The 20,838-nt window shown below is 36.3% G+C and overlaps 1 protein-coding gene across 16 annotated transcripts in view; it reads right to left on the reverse strand.

Moving 5' to 3' along the window:
- Positions 1-2,939: 2,939 nt before the first annotated feature.
- The window catches only part of MIA2 (MIA SH3 domain ER export factor 2), a 67,828-nt gene continuing 49,929 nt past the window's right edge, over positions 2,940-20,838 (reverse strand). For 11 of the 16 annotated variants that reach the window (XM_040968515.1, XM_040968527.1, XM_040968523.1 and 8 more), the window contains 11 exons: positions 20,544-20,645; positions 19,426-19,486; positions 18,900-18,935; positions 15,502-15,569; positions 13,952-14,034; positions 12,278-12,406; positions 8,741-8,899; positions 7,773-7,895; positions 5,079-5,137; positions 4,281-4,512; positions 2,940-3,268 (listed from right to left, as the gene is read on the reverse strand). In XM_040968515.1, the coding sequence (XP_040824449.1) occupies positions 3,102-3,268; positions 4,281-4,512; positions 5,079-5,137; positions 7,773-7,895; positions 8,741-8,899; positions 12,278-12,406; positions 13,952-14,034; positions 15,502-15,569; positions 18,900-18,935; positions 19,426-19,486; positions 20,544-20,645 (1,219 nt within the window). In that variant the 3' untranslated portion in view covers positions 2,940-3,101. The remainder of the gene's footprint in view (positions 3,269-4,280; positions 4,513-5,078; positions 5,138-7,772; positions 7,896-8,740; positions 8,900-12,277; positions 12,407-13,951; positions 14,035-15,501; positions 15,570-18,899; positions 18,936-19,425; positions 19,487-20,543; positions 20,646-20,838) is intronic. The other 5 variants (XM_040968529.1, XM_040968530.1, XM_040968526.1 and 2 more) reach the window with 1 other exon arrangement.

Here is a 20,838-nt window from a genome sequence, read left to right on the forward strand (position 1 = left end):
TGACCAGTCCTGGCTGTTGTGGTCATCTGGGGAGTAAACCACCAGATGGAGGATCAGAGTGACTGTTAACTCTGTAGGACACTGACACAGGACATTCACTACCACATATCTACTCTAACACCAAGCCTTCTATCTTATTTTCATGACCCATAAAAATCCTAAACGTTTAGAATACCATAGACCCCTTTATATATTTTAAACTAAATCTGTAAAATTAGTCATACCATTAGAATATGCAAACAGTAAGTTTAAAATGATTTGTAGGGGCCAGAGTGGTGGTGTAGCAGCTAATTCAGACACTGGTTTGAAGCCTAGCTTTTCGGATCCATCTCCCTGCTAATAATAGGAAAAGCAGTGGAGGATGGCCCAAGGCCTTTGAGACCCTGCATCTATGTGGGAGACCCAGAAGCACCAGCTCCTGGCTCCCAGCTTCAGACCAGCTCAGCTTTGGCCATTGAGGCCAATCGAGAAGTAAACCAGTAGATGGCTCCTCTCTTTCAAGTAAGGTTAAATCTTTAAAAAAAAAAAAATGAACTGTACACATTTAAGTACATGTAACAACTGAAATGTTGTTCTGAGTTGGTACTTCTATCCTTCATTTTTTAAAATTGCTACTAGCTCTTGTGCATTTGGAAATTTTCACTATTTTCATATTGTACCAGTTATTCATGTTTATTCCCTCTTAGCTCTGAATGCATACTTCTGTATATATGCTCCAGGAACAAATTTCCTTTCCTTATGCCTTTAGAGAACATAGCAGCACAGAGTAAACTTTGGGTGTGCATCAGCCACAGGCTAATGAGGTGAACCCTGCAGCCTGGGCCTGACCCTCAGCCTCTTGATACTTTAGAGTTGCAGCAAGGCCATCTCCTTCCTGTACAGGCATTACAACTCCAGTGCAAACCAGAAACTCTATGCAGGTTTCAGAGATGTTAGTTTCTTAGCATTGGAGGCATTTCAACATTCACTTTCTTTAAAATCCTGTTTGCATCAGTTACCACCTGACTGCTTCTTAGCTCTGAAGGCTTCCTAGTGGAAGCACCCTGCTTCTTCCTGTCTGCCCCTTCCCAACCTGCACTTGACAGTCCCTCCCACTTGTCCTGCAACTCGAGACTTACTCAGACTTTGCAGAGCTAACAATGCTAAATGTGAACATTTTTTTAAAGATAGGAAAAAGGAAACTTACACATTGTACATCAATGAATATATACTTAACTGGAAAAACAAATGTTTACCTGTGGTCCATGGTTGGGCATGAAGGTAATTTTATCATTGTATCTCTTCCCCTCCTCCCCTCTCATATATTAATATATATATGTTCCCATGGCAGTAGAACTTCTCAGTCCTGTTCTCTGCAATCTCCTGTGCACTTAAAATATCTAGCACATAGAAAATCAGTATACATTTTGCATATGTACAACATTAACATTTAGTTTAGCATTAATACTGCTGTATCTGGACAACATTCATTGAGGAGACAAATCAAGTAAGGACATTGAATTTGAAATTAACAGAATGTAAAGAAAGATGAAAAAACAAAGGTTAAGGTTTGAAATTACACTGTCTCTGCAGCAAAATAATATAACAAATGTGCAGAAATGAAACAGACTGGATAGATGTCAATAACTATTCAGTGTTACTTTGTCAAAATTTTAAATTGTCAAAATTGTCCTAAGCAGTTTGAGATCTACATCCTATTTAAACCATGATATTGTGCCCACCAGTTCCCCAAAACTCGTGTCCCTCCGACATGTAGTATACAATCATTCCATCCCCAGTGGTTCAAAAACTTTAAACCCTAACCAACATTCATTCAGAAATCCAGTATCTCAGGCAGGTTAAGCTACTAACCACAACATTAGCATTCCATATGGAGGATGGTTAGAATCCTGGCTGATCTACTTTGCAATCCAGTTCCCTACAAATTGTGTCTCGGAAAAGTAGAAGATGGCCCCAACGCTTGGACCCCTGCATCCACATGGGAGACCTGGATGAATCTCCTGGCTCACCCAGCCCCTGGCCGTTTGCAGCCACTGCCATTGGGGGATTGAACCAACATATAGAAGAGCTCTCTGCCTCTACCTGCTCCCACAAGGTCTCCCAAAGGGAGCAGGGTCCCAAGGCTTTGGCCCATTTCCCCCTGCTTTCCCAGGCCACAAGCAGGGAGCTGGATACGAAGTGAGGCATCCAACACACAAACCAGCCCACACATAGGATCCTCTGCTTTAGCTACCAAGTCATCACACTGGGTCCGTTCATGTCTTTTTTTTTTAAGAAACAAGGCACTTTCTGGAATATAACTGAAAACAGGAAGACCCATATAAAGCTTCACTTTCGAACTTCCAAGACACTAGGACAAGGAAAAAAAAACTAACATGGAATCATCATTATGAGAAAACTAACTCATTTTTTATTAATGTCAAGTCTAAATCAATTAAGTTTTATTTAGTTAAAGTTATCTTTACGTTTCTCTATAACCATAGTAAACACAATTCTTGGCATAAAAGACATAGCCATTGGAGTTCCAAATATCTACAATTCCCAAGATTACACATAACAGTAGCTGGCACCATGGCTTAGCACCTCCACCTTCAAGTGCCAGCATCTAATACGAGCACCAGTTCTAGTCTAGTTCCCAGCTTATGGCCTGGGAAAGCCATGAGACCCTGTACCTACTTGGAAGACCTGGAAGAATCTCCTGCCTCCTGGTTTCAGTTGGCTCAGCTCAGCCATGGTGGCCATTTGGAGACTGAACCAGCAGAAGAAAGATCTTTCCCTTTGTGTCTCCTCTCTGTAAATCTACTTTTCCAAAATAAATAAATAAATAAATCTTTTTAAAATTACATATGTAAAGCTTCCACTGTATGTATGTATTTAGCAGATTAATGAGATTAAAATACACTATCTAGAATAGAAGTGGAAATAATTTACTCATAAGATTAATATTTAAATCATCTTTATTTACAAAGTATAATCCTGAGAATTATAATTCCACTAGGCTTCAAATTAAGCAAAAGTAGAATAACTTAAGTAACAGCCGTTACTTAACGGTAAAGATGAGAGAAGTCAACATTACTTTTGTTGAGAGATCAAAAATATTTTCAGGCTTCTTGCTGTGGTTCTGCACGCTCAGTAGCAGGCTCATTTGGAGGAGGAATCCCTGAAGGAAACTCACTTCTGTTTTCAGAATGTGGGGGAGGTGGGGGGAAAAATCCAGCTCTTGGAGGAAAATAATGGGGATAACCCCTTGGTGGATAGACATTTCTCACTGTTCAAAGAAATTGGTTAAAAAGATTTTTTTTTAAATTATAGAACTTTTATACTGTAGCCCCAATAATTCTAACATCTATTCTTATATTCAAAAACTGACCAGAATAATCTCTTGATCAAATGTTTATAATATCAAGAAAAATATACCCACTTCCACTATAAATAAGGGAGTATCATTAATTTTAGACATCATTTTTCCAAGCTTAACACTTTCTAAAACAATAAGGATTATTTCAAAGTGTACAGTAGTTAAAAAAATCCTATAACATTTCTCATCAGACTTTAAAATTATGCCAAAACGCCCCTGTGATAACAAAAATTATATGTTAAAATGTTCAAACAAAATTCATTTTAACAGGCTTTCAATTTCAAAAGCAAGGAGAGAATGTCATCAGATCAGATTATTAATAGGCCTTTGCCCAATATTTGCTAAACAATTACTTATTCTGCGGAAACATGTAATTTTTTGAATGGTAAGTATGAACACAAAAGCAATAAATTATTTTTTCTCTTATGTGAACCTATCATCAAAGAATTTCAACATAACACAAATTAGGACAAACATAAATGCATCCTTTAAATAAGTAGGTTTTAAATAAAGTAGGACTACGCAGGAACTACTTATGAAAGACCTAGAAATACTTTAGCCTCTAACTTTGTTGCTAATATAAACTATGAATTTTAACACCCACAATAACCAATTTCTAACAAATAATATACAAATAATTTTAGTATTAATCTTAAGAGTACAACAAAATTCCAGTGAGTTTCTTAACTACTACAATACATCAATAGCTCCCTATACGTGGAATGATTCATGTTAAGGCCCAGTACAGTCTACTGATAGCAGGCTACATTCCCAATTTGGAAAAACAATGGTTCATTCATATGTCATTAGAAAAAAAGTTTTCTTTTACTACTATTACTATATGAGCCAGTAGTAAAATTAGCATCTCTAATTTACTGTATAAAACACTAAGTTAAAAAAATAATAAACAGAAAAGGCATACTTGCAAATGGAGGAGGCGGAGGCAGTGGGCCAGGGAAATCCCTTGGTGGAAAATAATCTCTAGGAATTCCATACACACTTCCTGGAGGAGGAGGAGGGAAAGGAGGTCCTCTTCTCAAGTACGGATCTATTGGCAAAAATGGCCCTCTGACTGGAGCCTGAGGTGGAGGGAAAAAGCCAGGGCGAGGTACTTCACTTTCAGCAGGAACAGATGAATCAGACACGTTTAATTTCTGTTAAAAAATTGACATAAGGCAGTCACTAACAAAAAACTTGCAGCAGTCTTCCTGAAAATCTTAGTCTCAGGAGAAAGCACCAGGGCACCCGTCAGAAGCAGTCCAGACACACAGACTGCGTTTCCCATATCAACATCAGATAGGTTTTCGCAATTATAAATATTTTATGAATGCAACAGGAGACAGGTTTCATCAATAAAGCAATATTCTGGCTAAAGATAAAATACAAATATATTCCAAAAATGGCAAAATATATAATACTGTATGAAGCATACGCTGAAAAAAAAGCAAGCAGCTTATATTTTACAGGTGACCAAAATTTAAATTAGAATGATAGAATAATGAGTTAAAACATTCAGATATAAATCTAAAGGAGGAAATCAAAAATCTTGCTAAACGGTACACTGAATCAAACCCCTAGTATGTAAGTTGTACCTAATAGGTTATAATTCAGAAGAAATAGCTCTAGGTAAAAACAAGTTATTAGCTACATTTCAATTCTAGTAAATAAGACATCAGAAAGCTTCTGAGTACACAGGTAAAATTTTACTTTCAATACTTACACCAGGATTGTCTTTGATATCATTTCTACTGGATTCTATCTCTGAAGACATCGTTCCGTCTAAACAAAGTTAAACCAAGAGAATTATGTGATTTATCATTTTGTTTCTAGGATATTTCCAAATCAAAAGAGACACATATTTTCCCACCCCCTTGGGATGACACCAACATCCTTAAGCAGCACTACAAGAATAACGTGGGGCCCCTGGGAATTCTGGGAAACCCACTTCTTTCCACAAGATGAAGCTGGTTCTCCAGCTGGTACTTCAGAACTGTTGTTGCAGCAGCATTAAGAAATTGTCGGGGAGGGGTGGGGAGAATCCCAGTACCTACAACTGTGTCACATGATGCAATGTAATAAAAAAATAAATTTAAATTAAAGAAAAAAGAAATTGTCTCCTTCCATGTTACCTATCCCTTCCTCCTGCTCTTTGATTCTCCATCAGTTAATGCAGATCAACCGTTAGCCACTGTTTTTTTTTTTTTAATTTAAAGATTTTATTTATTTATTGGAAAGTCAGATATACAGAGAGGAGGAGAGACAGAGAGGAAGATCTTCCATCTGATGATTCACTCTCCAAGTGAACACAAAGGCTGGTGCTGCGCCAGTCTGAAGCCAGGATCCAGGAACTTCTTCCAGGTGTCCCATACAGGTGCAGAGTCCAAAGCCTTGGGCCATCCTGGACTGCCTTCCCAGGCCACAAGCAGGGAGCTGGATGGGAACTGGAGCTGCCGGATTAGAACCAGCACCCATACGGGATCCCGGTGTGTTTAAGGCGAGGACTTTAGCCGCTAGGCCACGCCGCCGGGCCCCGTTAGCCACTGTTTTAAAATCAGTTCCTAGACTTTATTATCAGGAACTGCTCAGTCTTTGAGCAGTAAATTCAACAACGTTCCTGTGACTAGAATTCTCCTTCCTGTCTTTTTGTGTGGTCACTCATACCACACCTGTCCTTGGCTCTAAGTGGGGCCTCTAGCCAGCCTTCTGATCTCTGGTTCGTCCTTTATTCACTTCTCTCCCAATTAACCAGACTCCAAAATCCATCAGTTCAGCCAATCACCAACACCCGTGTCCTATCTGTCATTTCTTTAACAGCATACCAAGCCTAGATCTGAGTCTCTGCTTTAACTTTACCTATACCTGAGCCACCTGGCCCTGCTACAAGGCATCAAAAACTAAAAAAAAAAAAAAAACACAAAAGAGACCCATCAATACTGGCACCATTTCAAGCTGACAGATCTCCATTCTTGCAGCTTCACAGTGCCAGGCCTTCCACTTGGAAGCTAGCTTCCTCAGCAATTTCAACTATCCATCTCCTTAAACACTACTACACTAGTTACTTAGAACCTCCCCAAACTTTTTTTCAGCTGAATATTTACTATTTTGAGATAACATTAATCACCACAAATTAATGTGATTAATTTTATTAGTATATTTTTAAATCTACTTCACAGTCACAGGCTTAAAATCCACTAAATAAAGAATTCAACAAAGAAACTAACAGATGTTTGGAGTCCCAGCTGCTCCAATTCAAATCCGGCTCCTGGGAAAAGCAGTGGAGGATAGCCCAAGTCCTTTTGTCCCTACACCATGGCTCCTGACATCAAATGGACCCAAATATGGCCGTTGTGGCCATTTGAGGAGTGAATCAGAGAACTGAAGACTTCTCTCTCACTCTCCCCCTGCTTCTCTCACTATAACTCTACCTTCCTAATAAAAATAAATCTAGTTTTTTTTTTTTAAATCTCTCTCTCCTCTCCCTCCTCTTGTAACTCTGCCTTTGAAATAAAATAAAATAAATCTTAAAAATACTGATATTACAGGGCTGGTACTGTGACACAGAGGGTTAAGCTGCCACAAGCAATTTCAGCATCCCATATGGAAGCTAGTTCAAGTCCTGGCTGCTCCACTTCATGTCCAGTTGCATGCTGATACACCTGAAAAAGCAGTAGAACATGACCCGATTCCCTGGGCCCCTGCCATTCATGTGGAAAATGCAGAAGCAGCTCCTGACTTCAACCTGGCCATGAAACGGATCTCTTCTGCCTCTCCTTCTCTCATTCTGCCTTTCAGTTAAACTTTATAAATAAATATTCCAACTGGATAGCAATACACCTCTTACCTCAGTCTACAGCCTCTCCTAAAGGAGTATCTTACCAACAAATAGAAGTTTCTTTTTATGTTAATGTTCTATATTTCCAACTGATACACACATACATATATTCCCCAACCTCAGACAGTTGCTGTGAGGTTGTTTAACCAAGAGTTGTCTGAAAAACAGCAATTGGCTTAGAAATGCCAAATGCATTTATGAATTGCAAATGCAAGTATGAAATGTTTAAACATGGTAACTGATTAAACTATCTGCAGAACATACACCCAGCACAGCCATTCACATTTACTGCCTAATTTCCCTGCTTATTAAATAGAAAACAAGCAACTAAAAGTCAGTCATGCAACAGTAAATTTTATCATCCTAGGTAAATATACAGTAAGCTCACGACCATGGCTCCCAAACCAGTCATCAAAATAGATACCATATCTGTGCACAAAATAAAAAGAAACAAATCAGACAACTTTAAAAAATAGATACTACCCTTAAGAGACAGCAGAGATAGTAACTATACTTGTTAGTTCTATATTCAACCGTAAGTTCTTTTTAATGCCACAACTAATAAAAATTATATTTTCTTACCCATTTTATCCAAAGAAGGCATATTAAAACTTCTGAGCTCTGCTGGTCCAGACAGTCTACCAGAATGAGAATAAAATCTCTCTTGCCTTTGGGGAGGCAGAGATGGATCAGGATATGGTTGGCCTAGAGTGCAAGTTTAAAAAATACTTTCATTAGAAGACCAGTGCAGTGACTCAACTGGCTAATCCTCCACGTCCAAGTACCAGCATCCCATATGGGGCCTCAGCTTGCGCTCTGGCTGCTCCACTCCCAGTCCGCCTCCCTGCTCGGCCTGGGAAAGAATCGAGGTTGGCCCAAAGTCCTTGGACCACTACACCCACTTGGGAGACCCAGAATAAGCTCTTGGCTCCAGGCTTCAGATCAGCTTAGCTCTGGACATTGTGGCAATTTGGGGAGACAACCAATGGATGGAAGATCTTTTTCTATCTCCTATCTGTAATTCTGCCCTTTGAGAGGAAAAAAAAATAACTTTTTTTTTTAAATGTTTTGGTTAGGCAGAAGAGCAGCGAGCAGCTATGATGATCTAAATTAAATAAATATAAAATATTTTCACATTTAACCTTAATATACTAAAGACAGAATTTCTAATAGACACAAGTTGTTGGTAGATAATATTTAATTTTGGAAAAACTGCATGTTTTTATAGGTGATAACTATAGTAAATACAGGTATGGATTTTCAGAGTTTCAAAATAAAAGTATATAAAATATTCAAATAAAAAAGGAAATGAGAATACATAAAAATAGAATTTATATATACATATATATGTATATGCATGTATATAAATTCATTTAACTTTCTATTGTAATCATAGCAAAAAGTGGCTATGTCAGTATAACAAAAAAAAAACTTCAAGGCAGTATCTACTAGCACAGCAGCAAACAAAAAATACAAGCCGAGCAAGAAATCTGGACCCAGTTGTTAACTGTAGCAGTAGGCTCAGTTTACTATTCTCATCAACTGCATACCTGGTGGAGGGATCGTCATCCTCCGGTCCTGTTCCCACGGAGGAGACAGGGACCCGGTATCAGAAGGTTCTCTGTGAGGGTCAGAGTATTTGTCATAGCTTGATTCTCCTCTCTCACTGGTAATCGGAGGGTCCAAAGAATTCTCTGGGCCTCTTGAGCCTAAACAAACAAAAATATATGCACAGCTCACAGCTTGTTTAATCTCAAAGTAAGTACTGTAAGACCTATCATCAAATAAATTCTACACAATTTAAAAAGTGAAACCTCATGAATTCCAACAAAGTTTTCCTTTATGAAACAGACTATAAAAATCACAGGCATTTCTAGGACAAGAAAAAAATAATGTTGCCATGAAATATACCCAGGCCTATAAAATTCACATTTTAATAATTATGCTACTTATTTTTTAGAACAATTCTTTTGGAAATGTAATCAAATCAAATAACCAGTTTGCAAATTTCAATGCTATAACATAACTCATTACTTTCTATCCAGAATATTTTAACCAGGCTGGCTAGAAACTATGCTTGGCAAATAAATAAGGCTCTAAGTGGTTTTTATAATTTCAAAATGTCAAAGTCACATCCAAAAAGAGAATTCAAAAGCTCTAAAATAAGTCTAAAAGAATAATACTGTTGAAGTAAGCACTGTACATAAGATGACATTCACTGAAGAAAATTTGGTATGCAACTAATTGGGGGAATAATCTTAAAGTTCTATTCTTACAATACAAAGAATACCATTTTAAAGCACATATTCAAAAATAAAGATAAATCCACATTTGAGTGAAATATAAATAAAATTTAAATATTTTCATTCAGTAACAAAACATTATACTTCATTTGTCTCTTAAACTGTAGCATCCTCAGAATTCCACTGTCCAAAAACATTCTTTTCAAGGAAAAGCTCAATTTTTTTTCCAATAGAAGTCTCACATTAAGATGTTTTCTCTAGTGCAGCACCCCTTTTAAGAAATTAATTTGACCATTTCGTGGTTACTTTGTACAAAAGAAAAAACATTATTTTTAATATGTAGCAATCTTTTTTAAAGAATTTTATATGCTTCCCTTTATAAAGTCAGGTCAGCTGACTTTTATTTCTGGAAGTCAACTATTTCTTATGGAAATACTCTATTTAATTGCCCAAATCTTTCTTTCTAAGCTGTTCATTCTTCCAATTTTCTAATTAGAAGGAAACTGAGAAAGCAGAAAATGCACAGAAGTCTCAGTTCACTTGGAGTATGGCACAGTTCTAAAAGGGATGCAAGGATTTCTCTCCTGACCGCCCACTCGGAGGACCATCACTGCAGGCCAAATCTGGCTGACAGGAGAAAATCACAACCTCAGGATATTCAAGGGTCACATTTTTCACTCAAACCAAACGCCATAACACACAATTTACGTTAAAAAGAAGCTGCTTTCCTTACACTCAATTTTATATGAGGGTACTTTAAAAGTTTCATACAAAAATGTGAAAAAGAGTCTAAATCAATGCATGGTCTTTGTAACATGTATTTCCCATGAGTATTTTGAAGACCCCTAGGATCTCGTCTAAACTTTCAAATTTAAAATGGAAACAAAAAGAAGAGCATTCTTCGTTCTTCTTTGGCAGATCACACAGACTTTCTAAGTCCAAACCGACTTTTTTAAGACCTGATGAAAACTTACCCAGGACTTGCATAACCTTTTACCAAATAGTAAAACACCTTTGCAAACAATCTCAACATACTTGAAAGAAATCAAACAGGAGAGGAAAAGTGAAAAATTTAAATAAGAGAGGAGAAATCAAAGGTAATTTTTACTCTTATTCCAAATATTGAATTGACTACAAGCAATCCTTGACTTATGTAATTCAACTTCCAATGATTCATATTTTCAGGTTAGCCAATTCTGCCCTAATCTGTTGGGCACTGTTTCATGTAACTATTTCATGTATACTATTTTCATGTAGCTAATTTCAGTTATATTTAAGTTGGTATGCAACATAACATGAAAAAAATAACATGCTTTTATAAACATACTTTTAAATTTTAAAAAAATAGGAAGGGAAGGAGCATAGAGAATATAGACATAGGGCAATGAGCTGTAAGCTTAGAGCAAACGCATGATTTTCAAACTGAGTCTACTTCCTTGAGTGCTCAATGCAAAGCTCCCCAGGACAAAGATGGGCTAAAGCTCACTCCAAGCTGACCTGGACTGTGGGGCCCAACACGAAAGGGAACTGCAAAGTGGGAAGCATTAAGTGAAGTAAACATAGGATGGAGAAAGACATTTTAACCAGGAAATGGACAAAAGGAAAACACCTCAAGACCATCAAGTAGGGCCCGGCACGGTGGCCTAGTGGCTAAAGTCCTCGCCTTGAACCTGCCAGAATCCCATACAGGCGATGGTTCTAATCCAGGCAGCCCTGCTTGCCATCCAGCTCCCTGCTTGTGGCCTGGGAAAGCAGTCGAGGTCGGCCCAAACCCTTGGGGCCCTGCACCCGTGTGGGAGACCTGAAGGAAGTTCCTGGCTCCTGGCTTCAGATTGGCACAGCCATTGTGGTCACTTGGGAAGTGAAACAGAGGACAGAAGATGTTCCTCTCTGTTTCTCCTCCTCTCTGCGTATCTGACTGCAATAAAAATAAGATAAATCTTTAAAAAAAAGAAACCATCAAGTAAAAAACTGAGTTTCACATATTCTAAAGTGATTCCAAAAGAAGAGGTGCAAAGGTATTTAGAATGGCAGCTTCAATTGAAACAGATTGTCACTCTTCAGATGAGTCATATTTGTACAATGCCATCCCATCCATCACCTCTTGTATAACAGACTTGGAACCAAAAACCCAAGGCTTTGATCTTGAAATAAATCTATAACTTCGAGTTTTTTCACATATCAAGGAAAAAGTCTACAGTCACTAAACAAGTGAAGAAAGTGTGGTATGATATCAAAAGAAGAAATTTTCAAAGGTACTAGAGCCTTTGTAAGGAAACAACTGCACAAAAACCAACAGCTACTGCTTAAGCTCCAGCAGCAATGGAAATTCAGAGCAGACAATCCTGGGTTGGTTTCCTAAGTATTAAATTATTTCAGTCTTTAAACTCTGACTTTAAAAGAATTCCTTACTCCTTATCTCGAAAAGTTCTTCCACTTTCTGATTTTCTACAATAAAAAAATCATGATTGCAACGTAAAAAGTGCTTTCTAAAATTCTACACTCTAATAATGGTTCATCAAAAGATAATTTTGTTAGGTTGTTCTGTTGTACTGTTTTGTGTAGTCTTCATAAAGCTTTATATTACAGAGTATAACAAACTGCTTTTAAAAAGCAAAACAATATGGCCCAAAAAGATATAGATTTAATTAAAATGTACTGTTAGAATAATTTGTGGGAGAAATATATATCAGAATTCAATGTCAGAGTCCCATTTCCAAAAGTAACTCACAATAAGTTCAAGGAATGCCTGTATTTTCCAAATGTTTATTTTACAGATCATTTTAAGTTGAGATGAAAAGATGAAAGAAGAAATTTAGAATAAAAGATGTTTAAACAATATACCTCTTCCTCCTCCCCCTGGAAGCAGAGGTGAGAGTCTGAGTGGACCCTCCAACAAAGTTGGAGGGGAGAGAAAAGCTCTCGTTTCGGATGAAGGCCGACCCAATGGTGAGGGACCATAAGGGGAATGTTCTGGAATAATTAAAACAGCATATTTAATTTTATGATTTCATTTAGCTACACTATAAAGCTAGAATCCCATTTCAACAATTAGCATCCATCAGGTTATCCTATTGCCAATATAAAGTCAACCCATATTTTGACCACTAACTGTGCCTTTAATCTTGCTATTATAGGACAAAATTAAACAAAAAGCCTGGTATTTTTAAAGTCTGTCTACTGAATAAAAACTTTGGTCAATAAAACTTTATATGCTTAATCTTAGTAATTAGTATACCTAAGAAACTAGACAGATTAAGCAGACATACTTGATACAGTTTGGAGTGGTAGGAATATTTAGAAGGTATGAAGTTTGTTTGGTTTTGTTCTGTTTTTAATGGCAGCATGCTTCCAGACATCTGAGTTAGTGTGGGTTGCAACACAGACGTGCAACCCATCAGGGCCACATATGTTGTGTTATTTGAGTAAACCTCAATTTTTCAAAAGCAGAAAATGCAAAAAATACTCTCTAAAGCATCACAAATTACTTTTGATTCATCAGTGATTACTCAATTTGTACATACTAATTCATCAGTTCATCTGTGATAGAACCAAGAGGTCAACCATCTCTCAAACTACTCTCAAATAAAGATCAACAACAAAAATCACACTAACTCAAACATCACCGAAATGGTATGTTAAATTTTATCAAGTGTGGCTGATCCAAATTCACAACATATCAAAACACTATCTACCCTCCCTGCCAGGACTTTTGCATTGAATAAAGATTAAAATTTCTTCTGTACGATTTCTCTTTCCAACTTTGTTATTACTTCAAATATGTAATAATTTGATATTTTTTAAATGTAGAAACGGACTTTAATTTTAATGAAATTTGACTCCCAAAGGTGACTTTTCCAACTTTTTGGGAAGATTATTAAAATGGGATTCTATCTAAATATAAATATTTCACTGCCTCAGAAATGTAATTGTAATTCAACCCAAAGTTACTTGAAAAAAATTATTTTTTAAATAGTTTGAAATGATTAAGGATGCTAACCTTATAGTGAATGGACAAATATAAAATACATATTATAAAACAATCCTCTCTTGAGTGTATTAAAGCAATTAAAAAAATAGAATAAGTTTTCCTACCTTTTATATGATTAAAACCCAATTATTTTAATTCTCATTTTTATAATGCCAGCAAATTTCAAAATGCAGTTAATATGTAAACAGCCTCATGCTATTCCTTTTAAGCACTTCTTGTTTATTTGTGCTTCAAAAAAAATTAGTACCTAATGTGCCAACCATTTGGCTTTTAAAGGTCAAGATACTGAATATTTATCATCTTACAAAATCCCACTGAAAAAGGAAGGCAGCAATAAGTTTCATTATTGCCAAAGAAACAAAACCCAAAAACTTTAGAGTTTGTAGGAAGCCCTAGAATAGAATCCTTCATAGTTCCAAATCTAAAATATTTCTAAATAACTACATTAATTTACACTAATATAAATTATAATATATAGATATAGATATATATGTATTTTAAATGAGGGGTTAAGAAAAATTGACTACCTCTGCCAAAGGTTGTATTTGGAACATCAAGTGCAAAAGGATCTTTTTCTAAAAGTTCAAATTTAAACTCAGTTTCAGTTAATCTGCAAATAAAAAAACAAACATCTCTAAGTTACTTGTTCAAGAAAAATCACCCACATTTCAAGAAAAATAGCACTGCCATAAACAAGCTACCCTTACTACCTCAATATCTTCACAGAAGAAACAGATCTTCTAGAATTATTCTCACACTTTTCTGTATCTCCCAGTACTTATCCTGGGGTCACCAATTTCTTGTTGCTGAGGGACAGGATATCCTATTCAAGCTTGGAATCGCTTTTTTCTTCTTCAAAAAGACTACCATGAGTACTATGCCACGGAAGACAAATTATTGGAATGGAAGAATCCTTCAAATTCAACCTGTTCAGTCCATCATGTCACAACTAAGGAAGCTAGGCTTACACGAATTATTAAAAATGACAAATGCCAACATTAAAAAACACAAAGTTCATGGCTCTGAGGAATGTATGCTTTCCACTGGAATGTGGCCCATGTGATTCCAATTATAATAGAAAATGAGCAATTCTGAAAGTCCTCCTTTTTTTAATATAAAATGTTTTATCTTGAAAATGTGGCTTTTAAAAGAATCTGATTTCTAGTTCTTGATCATCAGACCTGAAACAAACATTATTGTCCAAATAGAAACAAATATAGTATCATTTCATTTAAATTCCTGAGTAGAAAAAAACAGCAAGAGAACTAAAAACTAACGCTGACTACATTAACAGGATAATCTGGCACGAAACCAAAACATTCTGGGAACACAATGACCATCCTCACACTGCGTACTACTGAACACTACATACTTCTATTCTCCCTTTCATTTTAATATTACGAAACAATGCCATTCGATATAACAAAACCAGGAGCTGAGGCAATGAACATGGGTGTTATTTACATATTCATCAAAAGACAGATATTCTGAGCATGACTGTCAGAGGTTTATTCTTTCCCTCCCTTCTTACCTCCTTCCACCTACACTGGCTTGAAAAACGTAAATTTTGTTTTCAGTCTGTCTATTCTACATCCCTTGCACCAGTGTGAGCTCCTCAGTCTGGGCTCTCAATGGGCTGGAAGGGGCGTGGCTATGTGGCACCACCTCGCAGGTCCCAGGGAGGCGGAGCTAGGGCTGGAAGGGGCGTGGCTATGCAACATCACCCCAGCAGGTCCCAGGGAAGGGGAGCTTTCCCCGGAAAGGCATCATTTTCTGACAGGTGAGCAGATGAGAGTACACAGGCAGGGAAATGTGTGGCTCCCAAAGGAGTGACCCTGAACTACCTGCCTACCGATTTCCATATCAGTAGCATAGATTTTAAAATTTTTACAGAAAGATCTATGAAACGTTTCTTTCACATAATAGTTCAGTGACTTAAGTATTTCAAACAAACATAGAAAAGCAGAGATTTCACACTGAAATACACTAGTTTCACTGGAAACTTTATCCTTCTAAAAATAGTACCTAGTTTATACGGTAAAAATAGAATGTTAATAGTTACCAATAAAATACTTACTTTTGCCTATTATAGGAATTTTCTTTCTTTAAGTCATTAAGATGTCTTTCAGCAGTTCGAGCTGCCAACTTAAAGATGATAATATATTTTTAAATATGTAAAAAATTAGATGAAAATAAGCATAAACATCACAATGAGAACATTTAAATATCACAGTTAACATACACATCCATTTCAATAAATTCTGAACAAAACATTTTAAATTTAGGAATTACTGCAAAGAGAAATGAGTCTCAGATACACAGATGAAAACTGGAATTGACGCATGCACTTGCCAATAAATGCTGCTCTCTAGAGGTGAGAGTGAGGATTATTTGATTAGCCAAGTAATGTGCTGAGAGCTATGTCAGGAGGTACAAGCTTCAGCTAATGGAAACAGAGACTCCGAGGCAATATGCATGGCAGCTTTGGCAACAGGCAATCATCTACAGAGAAAACACTATAATTCTGTGAAATCATAAAGGTCTAAAATAGTTTCACAGCATGTGGGTAAAGGCTTTTTTCTTAAAATAACTGGTATGATCAGTACATGTTGTACTTCCTTTAAGGGCACAGCATTGTATATAAATTATACCCCATTTTTATTTAATAAAATGCTAAAAATCAAAGGACATGCCATAGAGAACAAAGCTTATACAACACAATAAGTATCAAGAAAATGTAATAACCAAAAACATTCATGTGGAAGGGTTAAACTCATTCTGAGGATTCCAAAAATTTTGTGTAGCAGTTTTATGAAACACTGGACTGGGGCCAAACTAATAATCTACTAGGTTGATCATATAAATGTAGGCTTAGTTTATAATTTTTTCACAAGTAAAAAGAACTTAGCTTAGTCTGCAACTTTTTACAAATAAAAGGATATACAGAATCAATTTGTTTACTTAAAACTACTATATGATAGAAAGCTTAAAGAATAAATTTCATAAATATTCACCAAAACCATAGCTGAATGATTTGTAGACCTTACTAGCTAAAATAATTACATGTGTACATGTTTTTCCAACAGTAATGATGTAAACAATTCTACTAAAAAAATTAAACTAAAAATAATCTTAGTAAAATAAACCAATTACGGGCCCAGTGTGATGGCTCAGTGACTAAATCCTTGCCTTGCATTCCTGGGGTCCCATACAGCCACCAGTTCATGTCCTGGCTGCTCCACTTCCCATTCAACACCCTACTTGTAGCCAGAGAAAGCAGGCGAGGATAGCCCTCCTGCACCCCACAGAAGACTCAGAAGAAGCTCCTGGCCCCTGGCTTCAGATTGGCTCAGCTTCAGTCATTGCAGCCATTTGGAGAGTGAACCAGCAGACGTCTAGAAGATCTTTCTTTCTGTATCTCCTTCTCTCTGCATATCTGTCTTTCCAATTAAAAGTAAATCTTAAAAATAAAATAAAGCATTTACTGAGCTGTTAACAAGGTGAAACCAAAATTATTTCTCAATGTTTTCTACATTTAATGTAACACATTTGCTTGTTAAGTAGAAGGCAGAAAAATATCACAGGTAATAAGCTACCAATATTAAAGACATACTGGCAAAAATAAATATATACAAAACTAACGACAAATAGTTAAGACTTCTTTTATTCATTTTATTTGAAAAGCAAAGACACAAAAAGAGATTTTCTATGAATTTGTTCACTCCTTAATTGCCACAAAGCCAGGAGTCAGGCCAGGCCAAAGCAGAGCCCACAATTCAATCTGTGTCTTCCACATGACTGGCAGGGACCCAAGTACTTGAGCCATCATCCACTGTATCCTTACATGCACATGAACAGGAAGCTGCATCAGAAACACAGGAGTGGGGACTCAAAGCAGGCATCCCACAGGACCAGGTATACTATGCTACACAAACTGTGCACCCTAGTTTAGACACTATGGCTTATTCTCAAAGGTTAAGCCAGACTATGATTTCAGTCAATAATTATACTGTAAGACACTGTATTCAAATACTGAGCACTCACAATATATAGAGCATTCTGCAAGGTGTGTTAAGAAAAAAGAAATATTCCCTAACATAATTTTTACATCTCATTGTAAGAACAAATAAGAATGATCGCTGTAAGGGCTGTCATTGGGTCTCACAACTCAGAGTGCCTGGGACACATGCTTCTTTAAAATCTGAAAAATACCATTTCACTGAGATCTAGAGGACACATCTCCTGTGTTTCAATTTAATGTCATTTACTAAGCAAGAAATTCAGTATACAGTAATAGAAAATGTGCAAGACTTAGACGAAAAGACAGTATTTCAATCTCTACCCTTACTCTTTAATCATGTAGCATTGGTCTGTTTTTTCATACATAAAATCTGCAATTATAATATCTACTTTACAGTTATTAAGTAGATTTAGTGAGTAATATGTGCATAATACTGTTCAATACAGAGGCTAAAACATCAAGGAATTAAATATACTATCTTTCAAAATTAATACGCATGCATATTTAGAAAATCAAGAAGAGTGGTGAGGAAAACTCTATCAACAATCCTCGCTAATTCAGTGACAAATCTTCATTTGAACTTTGAAAATCAAAACGCCCAGAATCATAGAAGCAGGGAAGGACATATACCTACTCTCCCATCCTATACTCCAACATTCCTAGCATCCCAGTCTTCAGTGTAACAATGGTAACAGCAGTTAGTGTCACGCACTCAACAAACCTCCAGGAATTATCTTATTTAATCATCACAATAATCCAAGAAATAAGTATTATTGCAGTCTATATTTTATAGGTAAAATTGCAGAAAATCATAAAGACAGAATAGCAACCAAGACAAATATGGTGGTTGATGCCAGAGCCACCATATTTACCTATAGGGCCAACTACTTCCACCTCCCAATAGACAGCTATTGCCAAGAGTTCCACATTTGCCCTTCCTTCTAACAGGTCAAAATCCATCCTCATCACTTCCTCATCAGTTCCTCTGCAGTGCAGACAACTATTTCTCAGGATGCCCCTTGTCTTACTGTGTACCAAGTAATTCAAGACTGGAAATCACCTAACAAAACTGAATTTTACACCTGGAAGGAACCTTCATTAGCACTTATTCCAATCCCACTGTTTTGACAACTTTTAAGTCATCACAACTAACAAGTGGCAATTCAATACCCAGAATTGTAAATCTATGAACATGACTGTATCGGGTCCTTCAATCTCTCGGGAGAGGACAGGCTCCTATTGAAGAAGCGATATACTGAAAGCCAACAGTGTGAATAGCACAACACTGTAATGTATTTAGTCCTCACAAGGAACATAATTCCACTATTGATGTAACTGAAATAACATTTTTTATATATTACTCTTTTTCATCTAATTTAAATGCAGTGTTATCTCCTGAAAGAAAAGACACAATTTGATCTTTAAAAAAAGCTTTAAGAAAATTTAAAACTTACCCAATTGTCATGTGCTTTTTTCTCATAAGAAATAAGCTGAAAAACAAAATTAAAGACTATTTTTCTTCATAAATAGAAAGCACATCTATCATTAACTTAGGAAATAACTCACAAAATTAAAACACTCCGAGCATCTCTGAAGTTACACCATTTCAATGCAAATTTTCATACATACATGGTCTATTGTGTACATATACGTAAAAGCAACTAAAAATTTTAATTAGCACACTTAGACTTTATGTTCTGTTGTCAATAATGAACCACAACAGGAGCTATCAACTAACAGGTAACTAGGCTGCCTGAATATGAGACTCCATTGATGATAAAATCTAGAGACACAGTAACATTACGATTTCTTAGAATCTTTGAATCCCTGAAAATGTGAGAATTTCTAAAACACATATAATACCTGAAGAAGGCTATATATACAACTAGCCAAGGAATTATATTTCTCTTTCAATCCAATATAAACGCACAGGCACAAGTGCTGACATGCACACGCACACACACACACACCCTCACATACCTGTCCTTGGTAAGATTGAATGGTTCTCTCCAATTCTTCTTCAAGATCTTTGGCTCTCCTTCTATGGACAACAAATAATTATTCCACTATTAATATCTAATCACAGTAATAGACCATACTCTACTTTTAAAATATTGAGCTTTCTATTTATTAGAATAGTAACTCCAGAACTGCATATATATGTGTGTTTTAACAAGTATGATCTGCAATCTTAATATGACCACAGCAAATTACAGACATTCCCTACATTCCCCAACTCACCCCCCAAAAAAGTTACTCATCCCCTTTACAAAGCTAACAAGATGGAGCCAGCACTGAGATGCAGTAGACTAAAGCTGCCACCTGCATCCTCAGCATCCCACTGGGGACCAGTTCAAGTTCCAGCTGCCCCACATACAGTCCAGCTCTCTGACAATGTGTCTGGGAAAGCAGGGGGAGGGCCTAAGAGTTTGGGCCCTTATACCCACACAGGAGCTCCAGAAGAAACTCACGGCTCCTGGCTTCAGACTGAACCAGCCCCAACTGTTGTGGCCATTTGGAGAATGAATCAGCAGATAAAAGATTCATTCTCTCACCCTCATTCTCCTCTTTTTGTCTCTGTAATTCTGTCTCTTAAGTAAATAAATCTTTAAAAGACTAACAGCCTAATTTCTTCTTTTAAAAAAAACCCATTCTTACTTTTCCTGTTATATCCTTGGGCCAAGTAAGCAATTACTCAACGTAAAAACCAGACTTACATTCTTAAAAGCACTCTAAGGAATGTTAATTATGAGCCATATTAATTTTCTTTGCATATCTGCTAAATTCACTAGTATTCTACATATACTTCCCCTTTTGAGCCAAAGAATAAAGACCTTGAAATCAGGATCTAATCATAAATTCCTTGATATAAATATATGACTGACCCATATTCAAATATGGGAACATTTAACATCACACATCCAGAATGAAAATCATTATTCTTTTTCAGACTTTCTATAATTTCATAATAGCATTTTATTGAATTTTATTTTTAAAAATGCCAAAAATATTCTACTTATTTTTGGCTGATTCATTATTTTTCGGCAAATGAATTTTTAGATACTCTCCAACCCACAGAGGAAAAGGGCATTTAATACCGATATGACTCCAGTTCTTCTGTGGCACAGTTGAGTTTTTCATCCACTTTGGAAAGTTTTTCCTCTTTCTCTAGCCGGCAATTTTCCTCTGCTGTCAATTTCCTTAAAACAAAAGTGTTATATTTAATACACGTCTTAAAATAATGAATAATTAAAATAATAATATTGTTTCAACTGTATCAAAACTGGTGCTTCCCATAAAAATTTCTATAATTACTACTACAAACACCACATAGAAAAAAAGTCTATACAAATATTCCTATTTTAGAACTCAACATTATAAATTCAAACTGTA

This window comes from Ochotona curzoniae, unplaced genomic scaffold, assembly GCF_017591425.1.
Source record: "Ochotona curzoniae isolate NIBS_2020 unplaced genomic scaffold, NIBS_Ocur_1.0 scaffold_4701, whole genome shotgun sequence".
Lineage (NCBI taxonomy): Eukaryota > Metazoa > Chordata > Mammalia > Lagomorpha > Ochotonidae > Ochotona > Ochotona curzoniae.